The sequence below is a fragment of the Mus pahari genome, chromosome 8, assembly GCF_900095145.1.
Source record: "Mus pahari chromosome 8, PAHARI_EIJ_v1.1, whole genome shotgun sequence".
NCBI classification, from domain to species: Eukaryota; Metazoa; Chordata; class Mammalia; order Rodentia; family Muridae; genus Mus; species Mus pahari.
The window spans coordinates 9,711,473-9,728,388 of record NC_034597.1 but is presented as its reverse complement, the minus strand read 5'-3'; the positions used below and the strand labels follow the sequence as shown (position 1 = coordinate 9,728,388).

At 44.5% G+C, this 16,916-nt stretch overlaps 1 protein-coding gene across 9 annotated transcripts in view; it reads right to left on the bottom strand.

Moving 5' to 3' along the window:
• The window catches only part of Thrb (thyroid hormone receptor beta), a 356,182-nt gene that overhangs the window by 1,763 nt on the left and 337,503 nt on the right, over positions 1-16,916 (bottom strand). For all 9 annotated transcript variants that reach the window (XM_029541431.1, XM_021203598.2, XM_029541433.1 and 6 more), the window contains 2 exons: positions 6,590-6,736; positions 2,928-3,186 (listed from right to left, as the gene is read on the bottom strand). In XM_029541431.1, coding sequence (XP_029397291.1) covers positions 2,928-3,186; positions 6,590-6,736 — 406 coding nt within the window. The remainder of the gene's footprint in view (positions 1-2,927; positions 3,187-6,589; positions 6,737-16,916) is intronic.

Below are 16,916 nucleotides of genomic sequence, written 5' to 3'. Positions count from 1 at the left end.
GCAGTGCTGAGAGGGATACTGTGGTGGGGGAGGGATGCAGTGCTGAGAGAGATACTGTGGTGGGGGAGGGGTGCAGTGCTGAGAGGGATACTGTAGTGGGGAGGGGTGCAGTGCTGAGAGAGATTCTGTGGTGGGGGAGGGGTGCAGTGCTGAGAGGGATACTGTGGTGGGGGAGGGATGCAGTGCTGAGAGGGATACTGTGGTGGGGGAGGGGTGCAGTGCTGAGAGGGATACTGTGGTGGGGGAGGGGTGTGTGCTGCTTCCTGGCAGCCATAATTTGAACAACTTCACTTTACCCTGAGCTCCTGCTTCTTTTTTTTTTCTTTTTTTTTCTTTTTCTTTTTTTCTTTCTTTCTTTTTTTTTTTCAAGACAGGATTTCTCTGTGTAGCCCTGGCTGTCCTGGAACTCACTCTGTAGATCAGGCTGGCCTTGAACTCAGAAATCCGCCTGCCTCTGCCTCCTGAGTGCTAGGATTAAGAGGGAGTGCCACCACATCCGGCCTACCCTGAGCTTCTTATCATGATGTTCTTTCTCGCCACAGGCATGAAAGCAATGGGACCAGTCAACTGTGGACACAAGCTTCTGGAACCGTGAGCCAAGGTAAACCTTCCATCCCTCAAGTTGGTTTTATGGAGTGTTTGTCATAGTAATGTAAAACAGACACATTTGCCATCTCTACCTATTCTCTCTTCTTACTGACTTTTTCTAGAGGAAACATCTTATTACACAGTAATAAAATCCATTTTCCATAAGCTGATGGTAACTATGAAAACAAATGCCTGCAGAAAAACTTTAATTAAATAACAAGTTTCTTTATTAAAGCCAAAGGTTCTTGCTGAAGATTTTGTGTCCTTGAACACTTTCTTGTTAAAAAAGTGTTCAAAAGGGTAGTAATTATTGGAACAGTATTGAAGTCAGACTAGCCTCACATTGATTCTTTCTTTCTGCCTTATTTAGGTCATACAATTAGAAGATGTTACAGAAGAAATAGCTTCCTTCCTGTGTAAGTCAACATTATTTAGACCTTTCTTTGTACCAATAATGACTTAGCTAAAACTTGCTTTCATCCCTCCGTGACTATAATTCCAACATATGTTCAATTTCTATTTTAATTTCGAGAGGCTGTATCACAAAGGTGGCCTTTACAGAGGCTCCAAATCATATTCCCCCGAGGACTCTCTGTTCCCTGAAACACTCAGGGTCACGTGACCACGGACTGTAGCCTGGAACAGCTGAGCACTTCCTGCACTGTGAGAACTTGATCCACATGGGTGTCAATCTCTCAGAGTCCCCAAGGCCCTGATAGAATAAGTCTGGTTGCAATGATTTTATGTTACAGATAGAATCTCATGAGGTAACAGTGGTTCTATTGGTTAAAAGCAAGTCACAGGGAGGGTGTTACACCAGGGTGAGAACAGTAGGTATTGGGAAAATGGAACCCCCTGGAGTCTGTCCAAAGTCACCCAAAGAGTTCAGTGTGCCATTCTGTCTATATTTGAAATTTTCCACAAACATAATTTTAAATATTACTGCTTTTAAAATATCTGCCATATCTAAATTTTATGTAGGAAATGAATTTCTAGATCAGTTTAAAAATACTTAGAAAGCTTCAGCTCAGTAAAAAACTCTGAAGATGTCTGTGACTCAGGTTTTGTGGACGTTTGGCCACATACCTGGTAAACAGTTTTGGAACCTGCTGAACACTGGCTTTACATATCTATGACCTCTAAGTGTAACTAGCTGATGGTGTCAGAAAATGACAAGTACTTAAGAAATAAAAACTTAACCTGTTGTGAAATGAAGAGGAGAGCCTGAAACAATTTTCTGTATTTTAAGACTAGCTGCCCTTAAACAATGCAGTGTGCTTTGCATTTATTTATTATGATGTAAATAAAAAGAGGCTGGATCTGTCATTAAGCCTCCACTGTTGGGAGCTAGAGTTCTGATGGATGTTGGTTAAAAAGATGGTGGCAGGTTAAAGACAGCAGGATGTCCTCTCTGGTGGGGTGACTGGTGAGTCACTGTTGAATGGGCTGGAGCTGGAGCTAGTTGGTCAATAGAATGTGGCCGTGGGATTTAAGTCTGGTCAGCTTTTGTTTTCTAATGCTTGAAGCCCTCCCTCTTGGAACCCAGCAGCCATGTAAGGGTCTGGGTGCTCTTTCAGAGGAAAGGCTGCTTGGAGCAACATCTGCAGCCGTGCTTAGCTCTAGCTCTGGCTGTCTCAGAGGTCTTAAGCACTCAGGTTTGGGTTGGTGTGCTGTTCAGTAAGAGGAAACTAAAACTTGAGCCAAGTGATCCATAGGATGGCGCTATCTCTCACACCTGTACCCAGCATGTGCAAAGGCAGAAGTAGGCAGGGGTAGATGAACTGTCTGCAAATGGGGATCATTTCACAGGGCTTCAGCTGCCCCTGCCGGCGGCCTTTCCCTATCCAAATTGGGCATCATACCAAGACTCAGTTACCTTAGTCAGTCTTCACAATAATACAGTGAGATAAATATTTTAATTTCAACTTTATTTGGAGATATGTAAATTCAGGCAGCTGAATGGTAAGATGCTGGTTGAGACTTAATACAAATGTTCTGTGAGTGAGGCAGGGACTTGTAGCTAGCTAGCTCTGTCAGAATCCCAGGCCAAGGCAACACACACTTCTGTAATGCCACAGATATAACTGTTTCCACAAACAATTTCAAAGAGCATCTGAGGTAGAGGCCAGTGTGGTTTATGCAGTGAGTTCCAAGCTAGATAATCCCTCATTCAGCTCTCTGTCAATTAACCCTTCTAGTTTTTTGATGCAAGGGAGCCAGATAAGTCTCTGAAACTAAAGGGAGGCAGACAACCCATTAAGTGATGTGAATTAGCACCAGACCTCCCACCCCACCCTACAAAGCTCTTCTCACACCCTTGAGAATCTCAGCATACTCACCTGAAGACATTAGCAGGACCGCTTGAAGCAGGGCAACTTCAGTGTCATCCAGGTTGAAAGATGACAGAGACATGCCCAGGTCAAAGATGGCATCTGACACCACCCCAAGACCCCCATTTTTTAGCTGGCCCCGTGTCACTGCCATTTCCCCATTCAAAGTTAGAGTCTCGCTGTCTGGGTCATAGCGCACAGCAGCTCGAAGGGACATGATCTCCATGCAACAGCCTTTGAGGAGGATGATCTGATCTTCACATGGCAGCTGAAAAGAAGCAGAGGATGAGTGCCAGCTAGGGTGCTGGAAAAGCAGCCACAGAGCCTTGATGGCCAACCTAGGTCTGCATCCTCTGCAGCCCTTCCTCTCATTCTCTACCTGGAGGGACACTTACAGCCATGTTTGTTCTGAGGCAATCTCCTGTGAAATTCTGGCTGGGTTGGAATTCACTATGCAGACTAAGCTGGCCTTAAAATAGTGGCAATCTGCCTCTGCCTCCCAAATGCAGGAGCTACAGGTATGTAATAACATGCTCAGACTACAGGTATGTAATAACATGCTCAGACTACAGGTATGTAATAACATGCTCAGACTACAACTACCTAGAAAACGTATATGAGTGTTTTGACTGCATACATGTCTATGCACCAAAAGAGGTAATTGGATCCTTAGAACTAGAGGTATGGGTGGTTGTGAGCTGCATGTTGGTGCTGGGTTCTCTGGGAGAACAGCCAGTGCTCTTAACTGCTGAGCCATCTCTCCAGCCCCCTTAATCACTGTTTTTAAATCTCCAGGCTGGTTACTTTCAGTAGTTTACATTTCTTTTAGCACAGGTCTTCAACTGGTGTTATAGGCATGCGGAAACCTCCATCAGTCAGCCCTTCATTTGGAGTTTTACTTGAAAGTGCGACTGAGCAGAGTTCAAGACTCATCTTCTTTTATTGTGTGTAGCTCTGCCGGTCAGTGGGCAACTGAGCTTTTCAGGAAGTACAAAACTAGAAGGTGCCAGATGCAAGTGACTACGGCAGTACAAGCTTTACTCATGGTCAACCAGCAAATCCAGGGCAGAGGTGAAGCCAGAATCCAGTGTCCTGGCTTCCAGATTTCTATATTTCGTGATCGAGATACCAGAGTCAATGGACAAGCTAGATCTTTCTGCTCAGATTTCAGGGTCATTTTAAGCTTATTTGGACACCATGTTATTTAGGTTTTATGACAATGGGCTAATAAAACTTTATAACAGAACTCCATGTGGCAAAATAGTAAAAATAGAAAATTATTTTCTGGGGTTGGAGAGAAAGTTCAAGAATTCAATATTGATGTCATTTGAAAGGGTCTGAATGACTGTTACATCTTCTGTTTCTTGTTAAAATTTACAGTCATCTCAGTTAAACTTCACAGTAAGGTAAACATTTGAATTCCAGTTTCATTCACACATGTGATAAACAGGCACTCAGACTGCAATGTGCTGGTATGCCTGGTATAGGGATATTTGTAGATAAGGCTGTGGTTTGAAACTAGCTCTATCACAATTCAAGGCCAACACATCTTCTCAATACGTAAACTATGGGAAAATTTCCATGAACAAAGACTATGTAAATTGTACATAATGTCTAAGTCTTCCTTGAAACTGTTGTAGCTTCTTTTTGGAGGTGGGGACTCTTGACTAGTCCAGTTTAGGTTACTTTATGCAACTAAATCAACCCTGCTGGCAGACACTGAGCAGTCTACTTCTGTTCAGTAGTCAGCCGACTCAAAGTTCAACTTTAAACTGTTTTTTATTTCTCTATGAGAAACAGGCATCTCTGCCTAAGGATTCTATTAGATAACACATTCATGATCTGCTTTTGTTTAAGTCCTGACTTGTTTTAATTATATCCTTGGATGCCTGACTCAAGAGGGAGTTGGAAGGAGGAGGGCTGAGCTAGGTTACAGACAGCAGGGAGGATTGGCTGGAGAGAACAGAACAGAACCTGTTCCAGCTCCTCCAGGGTTCTCTGTGGGTCTCATCCTTAGTGTTGTCCAAGACCATACACCGCTGAGCCCACTCTGGAGAAGAACCACTCAGCAGACCTAGAAGTGTAAGTCCAATAACCCTTTCTTCCCCCAAGTTTTTCCCAACAACAGGAAGGAAATTAGAAATGGTACTATTTATTCATCATCTAGAATGATCATAAATATTAATTAAAAATATTAAAAGTCAGAAGGAGGAAAGTGTTTTCTCTGTCTCAGTTCCTCTCCTTAGGCTACTGCTCTGTCCTTCTGGGTATGGATTCTACAGATGCTCAAAAATAAGCAATAAGACATTTCTCCCTCCAGTATCTGATTCACCCTAATTCCAGCTTGGCTGTCCTTACTGTAAACTCACAGCACAGATGAGCTGGCAGTTAAGGCAGCAGATGTTCATCCTAGACAGAGAAACTTGGTTCTCTCAGCTGAGGAAGAACGATACACTTTTCTTGAAGCTTATGGAAGAGGCTCACTCCAGTCTGTGCTGTCTCTACATGCTAACGGTCTGGGCTTCCTTGAAGGTGTGAGAGCAATGGTCTGGCACCTGTTGGAATTTCGCAAAGGGAGATAGATGTTCCACAGAGGATATCGTCAGCCCTATTAGGTTCAGAAAGTCAGAGGCAGCATGGAAATGTCACGATGAAATTGAGCCTGGAAGACAGCATATTCAGGATATGGTGCTTGAACCTGAACCTTGTTTCCCAAAATCCATGGGTTTTTACTCTTTAAAGCTAGGTGTGGTGGTGGTGGTACCCACTTGTAATCCTAGGGCGGGGATGGAAGACACAGGTGAATTGTGGAACTGACAAGTTGGTTAGCCTAGCCTACTTGGAATGTTCCAGAAAGACAAAGAAAAGAAATAACAGCATCAGTAGCTAAGATGTGTGCAGTGCTTGTCACTCAGGCAGGGCAGGACAACACTCTATATGTGTGCTCCTATCTGAACATGCCAACTGTTTTAAAGAGACACCAGTGTAAATCTCAAAGATGACACGACTCAGGTCAGACACTCATGACCAGGATTCTTGTGCATCCCCTGTAGTGGCTCTGTTCTCACCTGCTGTAGGATAGGGCTGTCAAAGTGATTCAGGGTGTAAGCTGAGGTGAGGTGGAACATGTGCTAAGAGAGGGAGGAAGTGTCTCTGAGGGAAAGCTTGGGCTTTGTTGGTGAGCTTTCCAGACTCCAAAGAGGGCAAGAGATCAAGCTCCTAGGGACAAAGAGATCCCCACAGGGACAGTGAGAGTCTTGCTGTGGGGGCCATTCAGCTTCAATTATTCAGCTTTAAGAACTGATCACAAAGCCATCTTTGGGATATGCTGTCATCTCTGGGATATGCTGTAGAAGGACTACAGATGTAAGCTCAAACTGCAGCAATCTACTTGCTAAGCTAATTTTGTCTGTCACCCAGCAATGGCTGTAGAGAGAAGGCACAATTGGGGAACCAGCCCTTTTCTTTTGACAGTACTGGGAATAGATCCAAGGTCAGGCATACAAGGCAAGTGCTCTCCATTGAGCTGCAGCCTCAGCAGACATTCTCACTTTGCACCAACTCTGCTTTCCTAGCATGGAGTCCTGCTGATTGCTGTTAAACAATACCCTGCACTCTTGGAAATGGAGCTATAAAGAAAAGTGACCCAGACAGAAGAGCCATGTTCTCACCTCACAAAACATGGGCAACTTTTTGGCAAAATCCACCACTCTGGTGATTGCTGGTGTGATGATTTTTGTAAAATGACTGAAGGCTTCCAGGTCAACCTTGCCACCTTCTGGGGCATTCACAATGGGTGCTTGTCCAATGTCTTCTGGCTGAGGAGGAGAAGTGAGAACAATTTCAGCAAAGCTGAAGAAACCTGGGTTTATTACAGCTCTCATATGGTAGTGCTAAAGGACTGTCTCTTCTGGTTGCCCCTGTGTGTTGACAAAGTAGATAACTTTGACATCAGTTATGTTTTTTAGCAAATGTGTATACTTTGGCCATTGCTTTAATAGCCATCCCCCACCCCCGCAAGGGATAATGCTCACAGGATTGTTGATGGAAAGAAGAAGTGGGGAAGAGGGAGGGAGGGAGGGAGGGAGGGAGGGGGAAGAAAGAGAGATAGGTATATGTTGCTGGTACAAGGGTCATACTTAGGCCTGTGGTAAGAATTCTAGGTTGCTGGTGGGCACATTCAGAGCACTGTGTGTTCTGGGGTGTGTGTTGAGAAAGTAATGGAAGCACACAGTTGGTGAGCCCTAACAAGCCCTAGGGCTTCTAACTGTGGACTCCAGTTTGAGGTGTTCTCAGCTGAGCATTGAGGGTGACAATCTCATCTCCCTGCAGGGAACTCAGTTGAACAAACAGGGCAAACCTTAGGGCAGGTGGGACATCAGCTTGTCTTTTATGTCCTCAGAGTTCTTTGCTGTTTACTTGCTCGAAGACAATCCACAACTGCACTGGGCAGAGTGGACAGTGAAACGGTTATCACTTGGGGGATGTTCTCAGTCCCTTTTGGACCTGATTATTTAGAATCATGGTTTCAGACCAGCCTTAAGTGACTTGTGCATGGTAGATTTCCCACATTCACAAGCCACCTGTCCTCAGTGAGCATTCGCAACTAGGGTTATTTTGTGCTATTTTTGTATTTTCCATGAGGACAAGCCTCTCTACTGTCCATTCTTGTCTTTGTGATACTATGTATGCATGGCTTAACAGCACATGGATGCCAACCTCTACTTCTCTATCCTATGTGGCTCACAGAAGTCTAGGCCTTTGCATAAGTCCAAAAGCAGAAAAGGGAAACATATCTGAAACATCTGTTCACTTTCTGACACCTGGAATCAGGTAGTGTCTTCAAGTATCCTCTAGGAGTTATAGATGCCACCAAAAAACACCAGAGACTCATGACTGTGCGATGGCAGCCATCTTTGTCTAATACTACGTGAACAGGTGTGAAGAAGACCTGGTTTCTCCAAGACACCCAGTGGTGGGAGTGGGGAGTGAGAGTGGTAGGTGGAACATAATTATACTCCCCTATTTGTAGAGGAGTCACAATGACAATATTCACTGACCATGGCAAGACACTGTGGCCCCAAACTTCACTTCTAGGCTTCACCTATTGGGTCTGAATCTAGAACCAGGTGGAACTAGAGGATCTGTCTTTCCACAGAGGTTGTGGGATGTGCTGCTCCTGGTAGTTTGGAGCCACTCGAGGATGTCAGTGAGCAAATTCAGCTTGGAGCACTGCAGCAACCATCTTTCTCCCTACACCCTGTCAGTGGTCATACCTCATAGGACAGCAGATAACTCTTACACTCAAGTTGCTTGTGTATCAGGAGCCACAGGAGCAGTCAGGCCCTGCAAGCCTTGGGGAGAATTTCAAGAATGTGTGTGTTCACAGAAAATGTGGGCAGTGCTGTCCTCGTTGAAATTACCCATAGGACCATCTGGTTTTGTTGTTGCTGTTTCTTGTTTTGGGGGTAGTGAATTTATCGGATCTGAGTTCTGTCATGTTTTCATAGTGAATGGGGGTATTTGAGGTAACCAATGACATGGCTTTTCTAGACACAGATCAGATAGATAGACTAACGATGAATACAATTCCTGTCCTACTTTCTGTCATTGCCTGAGTTAAGGAAAAATGAATGTCAACCCTATTTCGGATTCCTGCATCTGGAAAATATCCTTGTTGGCTTGTATTTTCTTCTTCCCCTGAAAAGGAGACTGCTCTTGCCTCCTGTCTTCTTCACAAGCTTGTTGGGAAGGAAGGTCAGCTGCTAAATAAACATGGCCATATATTGACAAGGTAGGGAGTTTTGTGTTAAAGTGTGTGTGTGTGTGTGTGTTCACATGTGTGTACATATGCATTGGTATATGCCATGTGCATATGTGTGCATTTAGAAGCCAGGGTTGATATCAGGTGCCTGTTCACATGTGTGTACATATGCATTGGTATATGTCATGTGCATATGTGTGCATTTAGAAGCCGGGGTTGATATCAGGTGCCTTCTTCAGTTTCTTTCTAGATTCTGCTGTTCATCATAATGATGAATTTTAATTTATTTAAAAAATGTATTCATTTTTATTTTATGTTTACAGATGTTTTACCTACATGCATACATTACATATGCACGTGTGTGTGTGTGTGTGTGTGTGCATGTGCACCCTATATGTGTCTGGTGCCTCTGGAGACCAGAAAAAGCATTAGATACCTAGGAACTGGAGTTGCAGATGGTTCGGAGGCACCGTGTGGTGCTGGGAATCGAGCCTAGGCCTCCCTGGAAGAACTGGCAGTGGTCTTAACTGCTGACTTATCTCTCTATTCCCAGATTATGTTTTGAGACAAGGTCTCTCACTCAATGTTGAGCTCACTGATTCAGTTAGCCGGCCTATCCAGTGAGCCCCAGGGATCTGAATATCTCTGTCTTTCAGGAATACACTCAGCCTCTGTGTTGTGCTGGAAACTTAAGCCCAGATACTCATGTTTGCATAGAAAGCACTTTACCAACTGACCATCTCCCCAGCACCCAAACATTCAAATATCTACTGGGCAGGTCTAATTTGACTATCGAAATGGTCAGCCCAGTGTCCTGGATGATGCTTCCACCTACCAGTTTCCACTCCATCTGCTAGTAGAAAAGCAGGGGAATCACTTCCTGTGACCAATGACTTGAAAGACGGAGGAAAATCATGCAAGGGAATATGGCAATGATAAAATTACAGCTTAGATGTAACTTCACAGGCTTTCCTGATGGGAAATGAACAGCAGAGTAGAAAAAAAGCCTTCTGTTGTATCATTAGGGTTTGTTTCCATAATGGACCTCAGGTAATAGGGAAAAGAAGAAGAATGTGTGAGGAGGTGAGCTGCCTCCTGCTACAGAGAACTGCCACAGTGGAATGCAAACACCTATGTGGCTTCCCTGTACATTTTCACCCATAAGGAGTGCACATTGCTGGATTCGTCATGAATCTGTTAGCTTATTGTGACTATGCCTTGGGTACTAAGGATCCTATGCCCAGTATGTAACTGCCCTGATACCAAGCTCCAGCATCAGCTTGTGTTTACCTGTGGAGAGAGGGCCTGCTTGGCTTGCTCAGAGGGCATTCCAGCAGTAGCACTGACTTCCATCCTCTAAGCCCTAAATGAGCCACTTGGCTCAGCTCATCTGACCTTACCACCTTTATCCCACAGACTGACTCTTTTCTACTGCATCTTTCTCTCTGGATCTTTCCTTCCTCTGAAGTCCCTACTTCAGTCTGTCGCCTCTGTTCACTGAATTCTGTCTACTCCTAGACATCTTGTTAGACGATCTCATCTGAAACGACACTGATCTTCTCTTCATATTCGTGGTGGCCAGTGGGGTCACGTTGATGGCACTGAGCATCTCTTACTCTTATTTTTCACAGTTATATAGGTGCTCATCAGGGATAGAGCCTTCTCAAAGGGAAAGAACAAAGCCTTTGTGCTTCTGCCTGATGTGCACCAGGCCTTTGGATGAAGTGGGGCAGACAGCTTTCTTGTTCATACATGACCTTGCAGCACATATCCAGTAAATACTATGGGCCAGATTTCACTCTTGATGCTGAGATTACAGCAGTGAACAATGTCTCTCATAAGATAAACTGCCTTGTGGTAAGAGATGATCAGTGATAGGCAAGAAAAAGAAATTCACTGAAGAACTGTTGTTTGTGATAAGTCTGGAGATGACATGTCCACCAAGGTCAGGAGACAGGGGGCACTAAGGGAAAGGAGGAAACCTCAACTAAGGACATGCCTCTGTATGACCTGGCAAGGCACTTAACTAATGACTGATGGGGAAAGGCCCAGCTCATTTCAGGTGTCTATCGCTAGGCTGGTGGTCCTGGGCTCTGTAAGAAAGTAATCTGAGCATAGGGAGCAAGCCAGTAGGCAGCATCCGTCCACGACCTCTCCATCAGCTCCTCCAGGTTCCTGCTCTGCATGAGTTCCTGTCCTGACTTCCTCAGTGATGAACTGTTACCTGGGAGTATAAGATGAAATAAACTCTTTCCTTCCCAAGTTGCTTTGGTCATGGTATTTTACTGCAACAATAACCCTAACTAGTTCAGCCACGAGGGACTATTCTTCTCAAACTGTAATCCAGAATAAACCTTCCTTCCTTGAAACTGTCCCTGTCAAGGAGTTGGCCAAGATATCAAGAAGAGTGACTAATACAGCAGTGCAAATTCCCAAGGACAGAAAAGAGACCTAGCTGGGTAGAGCATGGCAGAGAAGCATCATTTTCAGTCCCATGGACAACAGGAGAACAGAAACATCTTCTAAATACAAAACAATGCTCCCTGAAGGGCTACAAACAGGACAGAGGCTAGGTGAGGTGTATGGCTGGTTGGTTTGGGAAGGGATGAGCAAGAAGCTGCTGGGGTTAAGGCAGGTTAGGGTGGGCTGGACTATGGGCTCACGGTAAAACATCCAGAAGTGGAGACCCTATGAAGATGCTCTGGAACTCCCAGCTCCCTAGCTCCTCTGGGCAGTAGGGACAGAGAGGTATGAAATGGGGTTCAGGTGTGTGTGCAGGTATGGCATCAGTCTCCATTCAACACTGAGGAAGCTGAAGTTACACAGACCTCTGCCAGCTGGCTCTCTGGGTTGAGGTTTTCTTAGCATTGTTTCAGGTAAGTAGGAAATGTGGCCAGTTGGCCTTGTTGCAAACGGCCAGGTGAAAGCCAAGGACATCTTGGCTTAGTCTTGCAGCTCCTTGGCACTGGCAGAGTGGCATTCAGCCAGGTGGATGAGTTCTTCTCTCTGTTTGTTCAGCACATTGTCTGCTCACACCATTGGAAAACAATGTAGAAGGACACTGTCAGGGCCCCGGTGCCGTGGACCCGACTCCAGGCTTACTTGGTCTGGGATGAGTGAGGTAAGATGAGAGTTGTACAGTGTAGGGAAGATGCCTGGAGCACCAGATTCCAGGCACCTCTGTGTCCAGTCCAGTTATGTTTTACCCCACCTGAGGTGGATACAGGGCAAATGACCAGAGAGGGAAAGAAATAACTAACTCAAGCTTACACAATTAGGATGGATTAGAGCCAGGCAGTCTGGCTCCAGTGTCTGCTCCTGAAGCTAGGCTCTCCTGCTTGTTTCTGAAGTGGTGATAATTTAGGGCCATAGATTGTGCCCTGACCTCACCTCACAGACCACATATGGACCTATCTGATGCTTCAGTCCTGCCCTGTCTGACACTGCCTCAGCTGAGAATGTGGTCATCAGGCAGTGACTCGGCAGGGGTAGAAATAGGGCAGATGTGCCCTGACTTGAAAGGCCACATTTCATTTTTGTACAGAAAGTTTGCCAGCTACACCCCTGTAATGAACCAGGGAGGAGAACAGATGGACTGTGTCCCCAGATAATGATGTACACAGCTCACTGCAGTGGGCGTGGATTTTGTGCCAATGTCTTCCTGCCTCCCTGGGAGAGGATAGAAATGAGCCTCCCTCCTCAGTCCAATTCTGCTTTCCTAAGTGTCTTCAGTGTTGAAAACATTTTGTTACCTCAGTGACTGAAGTAGATTGAGGAAAATCATGGAAAGAACATGATTTGAATGCTTTGAACATGACTTGCAGCATGGCTTTAGTTTCATTATGAATTTTACAAACGTTCCTCACTTGCCAAACACTCTCATTTTCTCAGAAGGAGGTACAAGTCTGGAAAGCAGATCAAACCACCATCTCTTTTCTGACATGGCTGGATCCTGACCTTAAGAGATAAATGATGAAGTAGCTCCTTTAGGGGGCCAGACCCTCACCTCTAATCAATGAATAGGTGCAGCTTCCATGACATCATGAGTCTTATCTCTCATGGCTATTGCACTATTAAGGTCACAAGCCTGTCATCCTTTTCCAGAACAAGGTGGGACATTAGAACATAAAAATTAATGAATTAGTATGCAGTCTTCTAAATATGTCAGCCATGTAGGAAACATAAACCCTAAAAAGTCCCTTTGACTATGGAAAGGTCATAATTATGGAAAACTTTTGGTACATGGATATTGTTCTAGTTTGCTTTCTGTTGTTGTGATAAAACAATCCCACCAAAAGCAGCTTAGGGGAGGAAAAAGCTAATTTAACTTATACCTTCCTTGTCATAGCCTCTTATTAAGGGGCAACAGGGCAAGAACCCAAGCAAGAGCTTTCTCATACAGCTCAGCCCACATTAGACAGTCCCCTCTTATATTAATACAATTCTTTACAGAATTGTCACGTAAGTCAATCAGATCTAGATAAGTCCTCAATTGAGGCTTCTCCTTTCACGTCCTCTAGGCTGTGTTAAGTTGGCAGTTAAGGCTAACTAGACAGGCTGTTAGCTATGGTGTTTTTAAGTAAGATTTCTTGGCATTCTTGTAGAAATAATTCACTGTTCAAAAGAGTGTGGTTTCCATTCTGAGCACGTGCGCGCGCGCGCGCGCGCACACACACACACACACACACACACACACACAATCCCCCAAACCAACCAGAACTCGTTTGCAAATATGCAAACTGACTGTGGTTCAGTGCTTGACTGCACTGTCTCTGAGGATGTAACAGTGGAGCTACATGTTCAACTTCAAAATTTATTGAGTTCCATTTTGGTTAGCCATTTCTGTGTAACAAATTACTTTAAAACATTGCAACTTAACATGACAACTTTGAAATTCTCTCTTGGTATGGTGGGGGTTAGAGGCATAGCTAAGAGTTCTTTGAATTTTTCTTTCTTTATGGTAGTGGGGATTGAACCCAGGGTCTCATAAAGTACTCAACCACTGTGTTACCATTCAGCTTCCTAGAGCTGGGGTAACAAGATAGCATCCCCAGCTTCTTACATGGTGATGAAGGAGGAGACAGAGGAGGAGGAGGAGGAGAGGATTACGAGGGTAATGATGATGGTGATCATGAGAGTAATGCTGTTGACGAGATAGTTTCCTCCTTTGAGAGACACAAGTCTCAAGTTGGAGCTTCAAAGCATTTTTTCTCCTTTTTTTTAATTAGATATTTTCTTTATTCACATTTCAAATGTTATCCCCTTTCCTCTTTTTCCCTCTGAAAACCCCCTATCCCATCCCCACTCCCCCCTGCTCACCAACCCAACCACTCCCACTTCCCTGTCCTGGCATTCCCCTACACTGGAACATCAAGCCTTCATAGGACCAAGGGCCTCTCCTCCCATTGATGTTTGACAAGGCCATCCTCTGCTACATATGCAGCTGGAGCCCTGGGTTCCTCCATGTGTTTGGTTGGTAGTTTAGTCCCTGGGAGCTCTGGGGGTACTGATTGGTTCATACTGTTGCTCCTCCTAGAGGGCTGCAAACCCCTTCAGCTTCTCCGGCCCTTTCTCTAGATCCTCCATTGGGGATCCTGTGCTCAGTCCAATGGTTGGGCTGAGAGCATCCACTTCTGTATTTGTCAGGCACTGGCAGAGCCTCTCAGGAGACAGAGTTATCAGGCTCCTGTCAGCTAGCTCTTGTTGGCATCTGCAATAGTGTCTAGGTTTGGTAACTGTATATGGAATGGATCCCCAGGTGGGACAGTCTCTGGGTGGCCTTTCCTTCAGTCTCTGCACCACACTTTGTTTCTATATTTCTTCCCATGGGTATTTTGTTTCCCCTTCTAAGGAGGTCCGAAGTATCTATACTATTGTCTGCCTTCTTCTTGAGCTTCATGTGGTTTGTGAATTGTATCTTGGGTATTCTGAGCTTCTGGACTAATTACTATCCATTTATCAGTGAATGCATATCATGTGTGTTCTTTTGTGATTGGGTTACCTCATTCAGGATTATATTTTCTTTTTAAATTTTTTCAATTTTTATTAGATATTTTCTTCATTTACATTTCAAATGCTATCCCCAAAGTCCCCTATACCCTCTCCCTGCCTTCCTCCCCAACCCACCCACTCCCCCGCTTCCTGGCCCTGGCATTCCCCTGTACTGTGGAATATGATCTTCGCAAGACCAAGGGCCTCTCCTCCCAGTGATGGCTGACTAGGTCATCCTCTGCTATATATGCAACTAGAGACACAGCTCTGGGGGGGGGGGGTACTGGTTAGTTCATATTGTTGTTCTTCCTATAAGGTTGCAGACACCTTTAGCTCTTCGGGTACTTTCTCTAGCTCCTTCATTAGAGGCCCTGTGTTCCATCCAATAGATGACTGTGAGCATTCACTTCTGTATTTGCCAGGCACTGGCATAGCCTCACAAGAGAGAGCTATATCAGTGTCCTGTCAGCAAAATCTTTCTGGCATATGCAATAGTGTTTGGGTTTGTTGGTTGTATATGGGATGGATATATTTTCTAGGTCCATCTGTTTGCCTAAGAATTTCATGAATTCATTTTTTAATAGCTGAGTAGTACTCCATTGTGTAAATGTACCATATTTTCTGTATCCATTCCTCTGTTGAGGGACATCTGAGTTCTTTCCAGCTTCTGGCTATTATAAATAAGGCTTCTATGAACATAGTGGAGCATGTGTTCTTATTACATGTTGGAGCATCTTCTGGGTATATGCCCAGGAGTGATATGGCTGAGTCCTCAGGTAGTACTATGTCCAATTTTCTGAGGAACTGCCAAACTGATTTCCAGAGTGGTTGTACCAGCTTGCAATCCCAACAGAAATGGAGGTTCCTCTTTCTTCACATTCTAGCCAGCATCTGCTGTTACCTGATTTTTTTGATCTTAGCTATTCTGACTGATGTGAGATGGAATCTCAGGGTTGTTTTGATTTGCATTTCCCTGGTGACTAAGGATGGTGAACATTTCTTTAAGTGCTTCTCAGCCATTTGGTATTCCTCAGTTGAGAACTCTTTGTTTAGCTCTATACCCCATTTTTTAATAGGGTTATTTGTTTCTCTGGAGTCTAACTTCTTGAGTTCTTTGTATATATTGGATATTAGCCCTCTATCAGATATAGGGTTGGTAAAGATCTTTTCCCAATCTATTGGTTGCCATTTTTGTCCTATTGACAGTGTCTTTTGCCTTACAGAAGCTTTTCAATTTTATGAGGCACCATTTGTCAATTATTGATCTTAGAGCATAAGCTATTAGTGTTCTGTTCAGGAAAAATTTCCCTTGTGCCCACGTGCTCAAGGTGGTGGAACCAAGAACCTTGTGCATTTGGATAAGCTTTCTACCACAAAGCTACTGTCCCAGCACCTGCAAAGTTTCTTCTGACTAAGAAGAAACTAAGAAGTCACTTAAACATCTCTTCTGCTAAAATCTGCTTTTTAAAGTAGTCATGGTAGAGTCATTTTCAAGGAGAGGGAAGAAGGGAGTGGTAGCTATTCCTAGGTACGCTTTTGAGAGTTTCACCCACAAGCACTGGAGAGCTAGTGCTTAGTGGACCTGGGTTGCCCTAGTCCCATGATGGCACAGGGGTGACCCAGGCACAAAGGTTGTATGGTAGAGGCAGATGGAATAGAGAAGGAGCCTGATCAATCTAGAAACCTCAGAACAGCTGGCACAGAGAAGCCATTATTTACATTTGGATCCTGAGGGATACTTTCTTGAACAGATCAGGGATCTATAAAAGGTACATGTCACATGTCATGCTGTACTGCACAGCTTCGTATAATAGCTGCTTTCATCAGCTTCCTGAAGAAAACCCATGCAGAGATCACCTCATTGCTCTGACCGAAGTCTCACAGCAGGTCACTTTGCCACACCTTTCTTCTTTGGATGATCAAATTCATGAAGACTATCTGGAGCCTTGAAGGTGAGACCTCAAGGCTGGTTCTTATGCTTTGATATTTTGCCCTTTTCTGTTTTCAATGCTCTAGTTAGAGGAGTGAAGTCTTTCCTCAACTTCCACTCACAAGAACTCTATACCTTCATACTGTTTACAACCTCCACTGTATTCAAAACTGACCATACTTGCTATGTTTGATGTCGTTTACTGCTTGCCCTTGTTATATAAGGGATATGACCTACTTTATGATTCCCATAGCACCTGATCATTGATAGCTCTCCCGCCTTCCCTTCCTCCCTTCCTCTCTTCCTCTCTCCC